This window comes from Octodon degus, unplaced genomic scaffold (assembly GCF_000260255.1).
Source record: "Octodon degus isolate 3935 unplaced genomic scaffold, OctDeg1.0 scaffold00299, whole genome shotgun sequence".
NCBI classification, from domain to species: Eukaryota; Metazoa; Chordata; class Mammalia; order Rodentia; family Octodontidae; genus Octodon; species Octodon degus.
In genome coordinates this window covers 1,278,744-1,291,734 of record NW_004524875.1, presented here as the reverse complement: position 1 = coordinate 1,291,734, position 12,991 = coordinate 1,278,744, and the positions used below count along the sequence as shown (strand labels likewise).

General features: G+C 39.8%; 1 protein-coding gene across 3 annotated transcripts in view; it reads right to left on the bottom strand.

Moving 5' to 3' along the window:
* The window catches only part of CUNH5orf34 (chromosome unknown C5orf34 homolog), a 35,532-nt gene that overhangs the window by 16,066 nt on the left and 6,475 nt on the right, over positions 1-12,991 (bottom strand). For all 3 annotated transcript variants that reach the window (XM_004647300.2, XM_023707566.1, XM_023707567.1), the window contains exons 4-6: positions 11,489-12,123; positions 9,039-9,137; positions 6,194-6,317 (exon numbers count right to left, since the gene is read on the bottom strand). In XM_004647300.2, the coding sequence (XP_004647357.1) occupies positions 6,194-6,317; positions 9,039-9,137; positions 11,489-12,123 (858 nt within the window). The remainder of the gene's footprint in view (positions 1-6,193; positions 6,318-9,038; positions 9,138-11,488; positions 12,124-12,991) is intronic.

The window sequence follows — 12,991 nt, the reverse complement described above, 5'->3', positions numbered from 1 at the left end:
CAGATGGTCTTCACCTCAACCTGGTAAAAGCCAACAGCCATCACACTACAGGGACAAAAACTTCTGAAAGCCTTCACTTCACAATCAGAAACAAGAGGCCAGTGAGATAGCTCAGCAGACTAAAGTGCCTGCTTGCACAAGCCCAGGGACTGCTGTTTGATCCCTGGTACCACATGCAGTCTCGTCCCCAGGGCAGGCAGAGCCAGTCGGAGTCCAGGCATAGTGCTGTATGCCTGTAACCCCAGCACTGGAGAGGCTGAAAACAGGAGGATCACTGTAAGTCCAAGCTGTGTAGTGAAACCCTGTAACAACCACATACATTAAAAACAAAATAGAAGCAAGACAAGACAAGGATGCCCACTGTTGCCACTCTTGTTCAATATAGTTCTGGAAACATTAGGCAGAGAAACAATTAGACAAGAGAAAGAAATGAAAGGAATGACTAGAAAGGAAGAAGTGAAGTTACCATAATTTGCAGATGACGATATGGCACACAGAAGACCTCCAAAATGGCAAGGTGTAGTAGCACATACCTCTAGTCCCAGCACTTAGGAGGCTGAGGCAGGAGAAAGGTGGCAAGTTCAAGATCAGCACGGGCTACAAAGTGAGCTCAAGGCCAGCCTCAATATATAACAATACCCTGTCTCATGAAGACCAAAAAACAAAAAAAAAAAGACTTGTAGATTTAATAACCAAATTTAGTAGCAAAGCAGGATAAAAAGTTAACACTTTAAATTGGTAGCATTTCTATCTAGAAACAATGAACACACCGAGAGAAATTATGGAAATCAGGCCTTTCACATTAACACCATAAAGTAGATTTATACAGTGAAAATTACAGTACTCTGAAAACAGAGTATTTCAGAAAATGGAAACATATCCTTTCTCCTGGATAAGAACCAATATCGTGAAAATGGCCATATTCCCAAAATTGTTATACAGATTCAATGCAATCCTGATTAAAATACCATCAGTATACCTCACAGACCTAGAAAAAACATTCCCAAAAATCATCTGCAACCAGAAGAGGCCTAGAATAGCAAATCATTACTGGGAAGCAAACAAAACACAGGAAGCACCATAATCCCTTACTTGAATATATATTACAAAGTTACTGTGATAAAATCAGCACAGTACTGGCAGGAAAAAAAAAAAAAAGCCTGAAGATCAACAGAACAGATTGGAATATGCAAACACAACTACAAACACACTCAGCCACCTTATCTTTGACAAAAGGGCCAAACATGTTCATTGAAATAGCCTATTTAATAAGTGTTGCTGGAAAAACTAGCCTTCTACATGCCAAAGGCTAAAAATAGACCCATGCCTATCACTATGCATTAAACTATAGTCAAAATAGATCGAACATTTAAATATTAAAACTGAAACACTAAATCTTCTGGAGGAGAAAGTGAACAAAAAATCAAACTGTATAGGAAATACTTCAAAGAATCAACAATCTCATCTTTTGGAAAAGTTCCTGCACATCAAAAGAAATCACCAAAAGTAAAAATAAAACACATGAAGTGGGAAGAACTATAGCCAACTGTCCCTCAGACAAAGAACTCCTATTTAGAACATAAAAATAATTTTTTAAAAAAATTCAAGTCTGCGGACGGGGAGATAGCTCAGTAGAATAAGCACTTGCCGGGCAAGCACAAGGTCCTGAGTTCAATCCCCTGTACTGGGGTGGGGGGTGGGGGGGTGTCAAGTCTCTAAAATTCAAAGACCCAATCCAAATATGGGCATCTGAGATGAATATACACTTCACAAAGTGATAGAAATGGCAAATAAATATATGAAAAAATGTTCAGTTATCACTGGTCATTAGAGAAATGCAAATTACAACAACACTGAGATACATTTTATGCTAGAACTAATGGCTATCATCAAAAGTCAACCAATAACAAATGCTGGAGGCTCTGCATATATACATAACCAGATAAATGGCTGCAACCAATGGAACATTTTTCCATTGCTGGTGGAAGTGCAGCCTGCTATAACTATTATGGAAGTCAGTACCGAGGTTCCTCAAAAAGCTAGGATTGGGGGTCCCATTCAAGCCAGTTGTTCTCCTCTAAGTATTTTTTTTTTTTTTTCAAAAAACCAAAAATTATCATACCACAGCAATGTGTGTGTACCTGTGCTTACAACAGCACAATCTGTCATAGCCACATCCTGGAAACAATCCAAATGCCCATCAACTGAGGAACAATAAAAAAGATGTGGTACTTCTACACAATAGAGTATTACTTAACTATAAAAAAAGTAAGTTTGATGGGGGCTGGTGAGATGGCTCAGTGGTCTAAAGCACCTACTTAGAACTAGCTAAGCTAAGCAAAAGCACAGGGACCACGGTTCAATCCCCAGCACCACATGCCAGCCAGCCCCGCCCCCTGGTGGGCGGAGCTGGCCACACACACACATACACACACACAATAAGTAAATAAATAAATGATTTTTAAAAAGTAAGTTTGAGGCTTTTGTAGATAAATGGCTGCAACCAAAGACTACTGGTAAGAAATCAAAAGATTTCAGAAAGAAATCAGATTCACATGTGCAAAGGTCGTATTGCCTCACTAGTTTGAGTACCTGAATAAATAAAATCTGAAACATACAAGAGATACCACAAGGAGAATTTGTTCAATGGGAAGGAAAACCTGGAATAAAAAGGATATAAGAAGGGGAAAAGACGTATTTATGTATATATGCAGGATAGTTTGGCTATTTGTACTCTCAATTTCTGCAGATCTTTTGAAAGGAGCAGTTAATGCTTAAATTTTGTTTATTCTTTTTTTGCTTAATTTCTTGTAATTGTTTGTTGTTTCATGTTTTTTAACCAATTTTGTAGGTTTATATTTGGTAATCTAAACAATTTAAAGATAACATGCAATATAGCAACCACTGTTGAATTCCTACTTTAATGAAATTTTGTATTGTTTCCAATTACTTCACTATTTTGTACTTAAAAATATAGTTACGTAAACACAAGGTAAGAGTTAATTGAAAGCTCATTAAACTTGTGTATTTTATTTAATTTTTTTTTTTTTTTTTTTTTTTGGCAGTACTGCAAATTGAACTCGGGATCCTGCGCTTGCCAAGCAAGCACTTATTCTACTGCACTATCTCCCCGGGCCCAAACTTGTGTATTTTAATGGTATTTTACTATCCCTTTCTACTGTCTTATCATTTTAAACTATTCAATGTTATACACACACTGAAAAGTTAATAAGCTAATAACTCACTGTCTACTTTAAATCTTACCTATGCTTCACCTACATCGCAACCCATCTAATTTTCACCCATTAGCAGGAAACTTATCACATAAGACATCTGCTTAAAAAAAGGCTATATAGGTTTCAAAGTCACTATTTTAAATGAATATATACACCATTTGTTACATTTTATTAAGATTACTACTATTACTATTCTTTGTGAAAGTATCATTTAGAGGCTCAGGTTTGTGAATATTTGTTTTGTTACTTTTTCTGAATTTGCTGTCTCAGCCCTGTTAGGGTTCCAGGACTCTGTCTCTAGTCATTTCTTCTTCAGATAATTCTAGGAGATCAAAGCTGGGTGCATAATAACTATGGTAATAACAGCTAACACATATGGAGAGTTTAATAGTGGCTATATACTTTATAAATTATTTCATTTAATTCTCAAAATAATTCTGTAGAGAATCATTTCTAGATGAGGAAACTGCAGATAAACAGCAGTACAGATCTGATTCGTACCACGAAAGGTGAAGGGCCTAAGCCCCGCATAGGGGAAAGATGATGGGCTTCACCATGTTGTTATGTTGGGCTGTGGGGTACTCAGGTCAGCAACTTCTAACACGCCAGTCAAGTAGAAGACCCAGTGCTGCTGTGAACTGCTGGACTGTTTTGCTGTGTTCATACACCTATAATATTTAAATAATGGAACTGAACAGAAGGGTGTGTGTGGATAAATGACCATTTTGTATCTGTGTATTCAGGGTGGTTGGGCTGGATATATAGCTGCATTCTCTTGGTTCAGGGAATAAGAGGGATTTGGTCTAATAGTGTTTGTAAACAGGATGTCACGTCCGCATCTTGTGCAGGTGGCCAATGGGACGGCAGCGTGCAGTGTGTTGGCTGTTGGAACTGTCCTACTGATTTGATTTGAAACTGTCTCACTGCTGTTTATTTCTCAATAAAATTATGGGAAAAAAAGATGATGGGCTTCAAAAATCAGATCTGGATGCATGCTGTACAAGTTTGATTCTTAATGAGGTTATACCAACTTTTAAAGCAGATTCTGATCAGTTTTACTTGATGTTATCGAGTTGTCCTCTATTCCAACCACACTATGAATGCACCCAAATATACCCTCTAGCAATAGACACTATATTTTCAAAATTTTAATAACTTCAATCAGTGAAAACTGCTATTTTATTTGCATTTTCCTGATGTAAATAGTAAAGCTAAACAACGTAGCACTATCAAATATTACAGGATTTTGAAAAGTTTATATTGTCTTTTCTTATCCTTCACTCTGAGACAGTGTCTTGCTGTGGAATTCAAGCTGGCCGATTCACTCTATAGTCCAGACTGGTCTCAAACTCAAAGTGATTCTCCTGGCTTCAGTCTCCTGAGTACTCGGATTACAGGCCTTTGCCACCATGCATGGCTTATTCCTTTTTCTATAAATATTTTTTTATTTTTTATATTTTGTGTGTGGGTGTGGGAAGCCATTAACTGGTACCCATTTTATAATAGTGTCAGCCATTTTCTTAAGTTTCTATTCCCCTGCTGAGTTAAATTTCTGGTCCTTCCCACCTTGCCCATTCCCCGTGAATCACGTGCTATGGCCCAGGGGTGGGACCTTCCTCTGTTGCCTAGATACCTGCTGACCCCAAGAGCCGAGACTTCCTCATTCCTACACTCCCTATATATACCCAGCACCTCCCCTGAATAAACGAGACTTGATCAGAATCCTGTCTTGTCCCCATTCTTTGTGTCTCCTGTCCCTTCTCATCCCCACTCCCCCTCTAGGATCCCTGTTGACTAACACATGAGTTGGGGCATGTGGGTTCTTTATTACTGATTTAAAATGACAGATTTTCTTCCAGGCCTCTGTTTACCTTTTTAAACATAATTGACAGAAGCTTTAAGTATTTAAAACTTAACAGAAATTTGAAATTTTCAAGTTTGTCAAACTTTGAAGCTGCTTTTCTTTACTGTTTGGGCTTCTCTTGCCCAAAGTGTATTTTTCTCCTTCTTTCTCCTTCACCCCTTCCTCATCCTTCTCTCTCCTTTCTTTCTTTTTTGGAAACAGGGTGTCAAATAGTCCAGAAACTCATGGCAATCCTCTTGCCTCAACCTCCCAAGTGCTGAGGTTACAGATGAGTGTCACTATGCCCAGCTCTATTTTCTTCTAATAATAATAAAGTTTGGTTTCTTATATTATTTAATGCACACGGAACTCATTTTGGTGTATAAGCCAAAGAAACAAATTTATCCCAAAGTTTACTGTTCCTAAATCTTCACCAAAGCAGACAGAAAAGTGTTGGACCCACAGGTCTAACAATGAAGCCTAAAGTGGTCACGTACTTGGAAGTTTTGTGTTCTATCACAAAAGTGCATGCTTCTACTCCATGCACTGCTTCAATATAAAAACTAGCACTCCCTCCCAAAAACTTGGAGCAATATTGAAGCTCCATAAATATATACTGTATTTTACAACTGTGCAAACTCCCTTATATACAGCAGTCAGCAGAGTGACGTCCACACCCTACAATGAACACTGATGTGTGAACCTTGAAGGGCAGGCAATGTTTCATGAATGAACATTTTTCTAGAAATAGATTTCAACAGGGGATCTGCTCCAATACATATTGAAACATTTATGAGTAGAACTTGGGACTTAAAGATAAATGGGGACCCCACTCCCGGGCACACTGAGATGGCAACTGAGACCGGGTGTGGTGGCACGTTCTTATATAATTCCTTCACTTGGGAAGGAGTCTGATTTGTGTAGTGAGACCTTGCATTTACAAAATACATTAAAAAAAAAAAATGACTAGGTGTGAATGCTGTGAAATAACATTAATTCTCCAAACAGAAGAGCAGGAAGCAATGCTACATAAAGGGCAAATTTCCCAGATATTCTCAATTTAAAAAGAATTTAGAAGACTCTTCTCAAGTTGGGAATCTCATCTTTGGCTTACCTCTGTTGTTCCTTCCCGATAGGAGTAACAGGTAAAATAGTTCCCCAAATAAGTTCCTTCTGATTTTAAAACAGATCCATCTCCAGGATAAATCTCTATTGAGCTTACATTTCCATGGCTAAGCCTAAAGAGAAGACATAATCATTACATTTTTCTCCAAATTGAAGACATATACAAAGGCAGTCATAAGTAGATTGCCTCTTACTTGGAACCAAAAAGTAAAATACCTTTTTTGTAAAGGACAAACAGAACACAGGGCCAGGTGTGCTGTCACACACCTGCAATCCCAGCACTTGAGAGGCTGAGGTAGGAGGATCACTGTGAGCTTAAGACCAGCCTGGGCTACAAAATGAGCTCAAGGCCAGTCTGAACTGCATAGCAGGACAAAAGGAGAAATCAGAACACAGAGCAATTTTAATAACTAAACACAGAACTTCTAGAAATCAGGCATCTTATCATCCTCTTGGTAACCCCACTGCCAATCACAGGGGCTGGCACATAAACAGTCACCAAAACTATGTCTACTGCATTTAAGTTCAATACAATACTTCTAGGACGAGAAAATAAGATTACTCTTCAGTGTAAAAGAAACACCTGATAAATGAGACTAATCATTGTGCAATGTGCTATCACTCAAAGCAGATGACCCATTACACCTGGAGAAGCCAGCTACAATGATGGCATACAATGTGTAAGAATTTAAGTCCTCAATTTTATAAACATGTACGAAGACTATGTTTGTCAGGAAGGGATGAGTTTTTGTGCAGGAAAAGGAACACAACACCTCTCCACCAATACAATAAAAACTTAGCAGTGTTCTTCCACCATTATTCAGGTAGGTAAAACCCTCCAATCCTCAACACCAAAGCTGCAGTCACCAGACACACACATACCTACCTGGTGGGCTCAAGATGCCTTCAGGGCAGGTCTGGTTTGGCTTGAGGATGTGGGGATCAAACCACAGCATCCTGAGCCTGACTGCTTTGTTTCAGCAGGCACTTAAACACCTGATGGAACAGGCAGCCCCCCTCCCACCATCTTGATAAGAGTAGCACTGGCCCACAGAACCCATCTGATGAATATACCTCCTCTGAATGAAAGCCAAAAATCTTCCTTAGGTTACTGGTCATCTCTACTCCTACATTCAATAGATATCCCGGTGATGTGACTAATTCAAACAAGTAGTTCTTTTGATGTAGGGATCTGTTGGTCTCACTGTGAACGGTTCTACCCGGGGAAACACGGTTGCAGGAATGCGGAGAAGAAGACAAAAGCTAGGCTAGTGGTCGCTGGTCTGCCTGATGGGCAAGACTCTTAGTGCACATCGGTTTGCAAAGTTTGTAACATGACCCAAGGTTGCCTAGAGACTAATAGCTGACCTTAACCAAACAGGATGCTTATCTCAGGAGTGAGGCAGCTTGTTTGCTTCAGGCACTGAGGTCCAGTCCCACCTACACACATCTGATCAATTTCCTTCCACTCCCAACATTTTGATACGCTATAAATAATTTATGATGGGTTGGATGATCTAAAGTGAGCCTGGGGAGTCTCATATGGAGAGAAAAAACATTTTCTCAAGCTTTCACAGAGAGCAAATTGGTCAAGCAAGGGCCGTGACTCATCCTCATGTCAGATACTGACAAAAGGATGTACAAAAGGCGGTACAGGGCTACAGGCTATATCCTGATAGTACTTGGCTGACCTTATCAGATACAAAAGTTACATTTCTGGGTATATAGGTCTTGCTATATCTTGGTCTTAACCATCCAGCAGAAAAGTATAAAAACAAGGTATATAAAGTAAATCCATATTAATACGATTAGCTGTAAAAGGCTCAAGTCAAAAACTTCTGAGGATAACCCACTAATATTATAGACTGCTAGGCAGTGTTAGATTGTTTAGTTGAATTCAAACACTTACAGTACTTAGATGCTAACAGAATATTCACCTCGACAGGACAAAAAAAATTAAAATAAAAAAAAAACATACAAAGGAAAGATCACTTTGTATTTATATATACAAAATAGGATAAATTTACAGCTACTTTTGCTTAATTCAATGAGAAGAGGTGTACTAACAGTGTTTGGACAGAATATCCTGTCTGCTTCTTGTACTATGGATAACCACTAAGAAGATAACTGTACAGTGTACTATCAAAACTATCCTATTAATCAGCTGTGAAACTGTCTCATTCATATTTCTCAATTAAAATAAATAATTTATAAATATTATATTCACTAGGAACACTGATCCGCCAGTGCCACTTCAGCCTTGTAAAGACAGTTAATGTGAGTCACAAGACCTCTGCATAGTCATAAAATTGGTTTTCAGACCTCTTAAGAGTCAACATGAGGGAGCTGGAGAGATGGCTCAGTGGTCTAAAGCACCTACTTGAAACAAGCTTGGCAAAGCACAGGGACCTCGGTTCGATCCCCCAGCACCACATGCCAGCCAGCCCCGCCCCCTGGTGGGCTGAGCTGGCCACACACACACACAATAAATAAATGTAACAAATAAAAATAAATTTAAAAAAAAAAAAAAAAGAGTCAACATGAGGGGCTGGTGAGATGGCTCAGTGGTCTAAAGCACCTACTTAGAACAAGTTTAGCAAAGCCCAGGGACCACAGTTCAATCCCCCAGCACCACATGCCAGCCAGCCCGCCCCCTGGTGGACTGAGCTGGCCACACACACACACACACACATAAATAAAAAAAATAAATAAATAAATAAAAAGAAAGAGTCAACATGAAACACAGAAGCACAGTTGACACAGCAAAACTCTGTCCTCTCTCAAGTTTTTCTGCAGGGCTCATCCCAACCTCTCTCTAATACAGGTGTCCTTACCTGTACGTAACTCCCCGGTGCCAAACCATTTTCACTAGTTCAGGGTAAGAATACTTTTCATCAGCCCGTACCTGTAAAAGAGTATCACGAAACTTCCACCTGTGAAGGACAAAACACACACTATTAATTCAGCTGCTCAAAATAACTGCCTTTATAAAAGCCAACAAAATTATTACCATTGTAATGTGTATGTCTTGCTTAGCTCACTATATCACAGAAAAAATACAGAAGTGTATGCACGCACCTGTAATCCCAGCACTTGGGAGACAGGATTGCCACAAGTTCAAGGCAAGCCTAACTACAAAGCAATACTCTCTCTCAAAACAAATCAAAATGCATAAATGAATTTTAAAATGAGGGGTGGCCAATGAGACTTGGAGCTAATCTCATCAGATTCCAGCACAGGTACATAAACTATTTTACTTATCTCTAAAACCGAGCCTAGGGGCTGAGGAGATAGCTCAGTAGAATAAGTACTTGCCCAGTAAGCACAGGGTCCTGAGTTCAATCCCCGGTATTGCAAAACAAACAAACAAACAAAAAACCAAAAATAAAAAACCAAAACAGGGACTAGGTTCAACCCCCGGTGTGCTGCGCCAGCCCTGCCCCGGGGGTGTGCTGAGATGAAGGTTGAGACTGGACATGGCGGCTCACCATGTAACCTGTAACCTCTGCGCTTGGGACACTGAAAACACAAGGATCACTACAAACCTGATCTGTGTAGTGAAACCCTATAGACCATGTAATAAATACATATAAAATAAAATGAATGCATAAAACTTAGCCTGAATTACACCAAATATTAACTGAAATACTCAGTGTGCAGGCACCATACACACACCCCAAGGATATAACACTAAGAGGCATAGGTCTGCCTCAGTGGAGATTCCTACTTGAAATGGGCATCAAACAGCAATCGCTGAATGTATACGAGGTGCTGGATGCTGTAGAACCACAGGAATACCTCACTTGTCCAGGGTATTTCAGAAAACTAAAGAAATGAGGCTTTAGCTGAGACTTTGGAAGGAGCCGAACTGGCCAGTATAGACCTCAAGGGAGGTGCACTGGTGAAAATGCCTGGGTGAGTGCTTAAGGACTGCAAGACACCCAGTTTAAGAGGAAAACAGAAACAAAGCAAATGACAAAGGAACCACAGCATGGCAGGTGTCAAGCTCATTAAGGGGAATAAGTTTTAACCTAACGCGAGGGACAGTTCTTTGACTTAGAAGCATGAAATCTCTTAAAGGGTGGGTAATGGGCAATGAGGGCTGCGGTGGATCCTCTGCAAATGGCAAGGGGATGAAGAGATGGAGGAAGCAGGGAGGGGAAGGAGGGGACATAAAAAGAACTGGGGCGTACTATGTATTAACGTACCTGTACCAGCTCCCCACGATAAATGTAGCCACTACTTCAAACAGGCACTAACAAAAAATAATTTTTAAAACATAGCTGCATATAATTTCTTTTGACACAAACTCAGCAATCCTGGATTTTGCAATTTTAAGTACAGTAGATAACCATGCTAAACCTAAAGTCACTCTCATATTTTGTTCTAAAAACAAAGATGTACTTAAGAGACCATCTCACTTGGAATTTCAAGTGCACGAGTCCCTGTAAGTAACTATGCTCTAGTTACTAACACTTGTTCCAGGTGTGGTGGTGCACTCTGATAGGGTGAAGGAGGAGGATCAGATTCAACCCCAGCCTGGACAACTTAGTGACCAAGCAAGACCCTGTTTCAAAAGGAAGAAATAAAAAAGGCTGAGAATAGAGTCTGGGCAAAGACCCTGGCCTCACCCCCACACTTCTGGGTCTCCAATTACTCTAGAAAAAAGAAGGTAATAGTACTATTTGGTGAGATTAGTACGAGATCAAATAGGCCAAGTATGACAGTATCTGGCATATAAACATTTGTGCTGCTATTCCTGCAATATGCAAACAAAGCTCATCTTACAAGCCGAAACTATTACGCTATTAATCTCTTTATGGATGTATAACGTTTGTACCTAGCCACTGAGCAGCCTTGAGCTGCATCGGCGTTTTGAAAATGGATGTATTTAGTCAGGAAGCAAAAGAACTCCTGGCCCTAACTGTCAAACCCTTTCCTGGGGCTCCTCCCAGCTCTCCCAGAAAGCCACTCCTGCCCAGTGCCTCACCATGCAGGGCAGTGGCGTTCGTCGGACTGGTGCTGCCACATGGCAGTGGCTGTACTTAACGAAGTACCTAGTGTGAAACTGGCCTCTCAAAACATTCAACATACGGAAACAGAGTAAGAAACCCAATGATACCTTTACTAGGGAGATTACTAATTGCCCACTTAAAGCAAAGATTTGTGTCAGTTAAGTGAGTTGTCCTTATGAATTTTATCAGATGATTTAAAAAGAAAAATATTCTGAGGCTAGACTGGTTGTTACAAAAGCTTTATGACCACTAAGCCACTCTTCCATTACCTGTGCAGGTGTGGAAAAGGACAGCTAAGTATCAGGGCCTTGGGAAGAATGGAAACCTCTTTTCTTTCCTCTGAAATGTGAGAAGTTAAAATTCCACTTGTGGTGATATCTGGATCAATGAGAGGTACATTATTAAGTTTTTTATGAAAATGAAGTGCTAAGGACAAAGGGTACTTCCACTCCTCCGGACACAAGGCCACCGGCCAGCACTGCGTCACCCATGCGTGCACACGCACGTGGTCCGCACTGGATGCAGGTGGTTCTGCTGTCCCTTTAGTTTCAGTCGCACAACTTATCTTCTCTAAAGCTTCTCCGGATTGCGAGATCTGGCAAAGAGCTTCACTTTTGTTATTCTTTAGCCTTTGGCCTGGTAAACTTCCTGACATTTTGCTGGCTTTTTCACCTGGTTTATCTTTTGGAGCTTCTCTGTTGATTTCTGATGATATTCTTTCGTTCTGGCTAATTTTACACAAAAAATGTACCGCAAATTCATACTGAGATTTGGGCACGGAAAGGTATGCGCGACCATCTAAAGATGTTATCTTCACAATGCCGGTGTCCTTTTCCACACTTATCATGCTATCATATGCTTCAGGGCTGGGCCATCTCACTTCGGAGATATCAACGTAGAGATACTAAATTGCAGAAGGACAAAGACATGGCGAGTTAAGATAGTGCAATTTTTCCATACTTTTGACAGTTACACACTGTGTTTTTACTCCCTAAAGAGAAAAAGGGAGCTCCAGAGAATATCTGATAATTAATATAATCTCTCGTAGAAAACTTAAAATACACACAAAATGAAAGAAATAAAAAGAACACACTATCCTGATATTTAATGCCTAACATATTTTCACTTAGAATGTACAATGAATTATAAACATTTTTACATACTCCTCACTCTAAAAATCTACTCTGAAAGAAAACAGACAAGGGAAGACCTGTAGTACAACACATACAAGACCAGCATATGACTCCTTTTACATCTTTTGGTTTTTTTTTTTGAGACAGGGTCTCACTATGCATTCAGCCTGGCCTTGAGCTCATTTTGTAGCCCAGGTTGGCTTCAAACTTGCAGTGGACCTCTTGCCTCAGTCTCCTGAGTGCTGGGATCATAGGCGTGAGCTGGGATCATAACCATGACTGGCAGACTCCATCTTATTTTAAAACATTATATGGGATGACATGTTTTTCAAAGCAAGGGTGGAAAGAGGGTGATTTTCTTTCTTCCCACTCTCTGCTGCCCTTTTTTTCAATACTTTGGATTGAACCCATGACAGGCACTCATTGTATTAGGCAAAACTATTTCTCTTGAGCCATACCCCAGCTCAAAGAGACTTATTTAGGAAATGGTACTGAATCATTGAACAGCACTTGGGAAATACTAACTTGGAGGGTTAGTTCATGGACTAAAAAAATGACATGTATGAAATAGCTATTCCTGACATACCATACACTAAAATTCCAGTTGGATTAAAGAACGATTTCTTTTTTTTTTTTTTT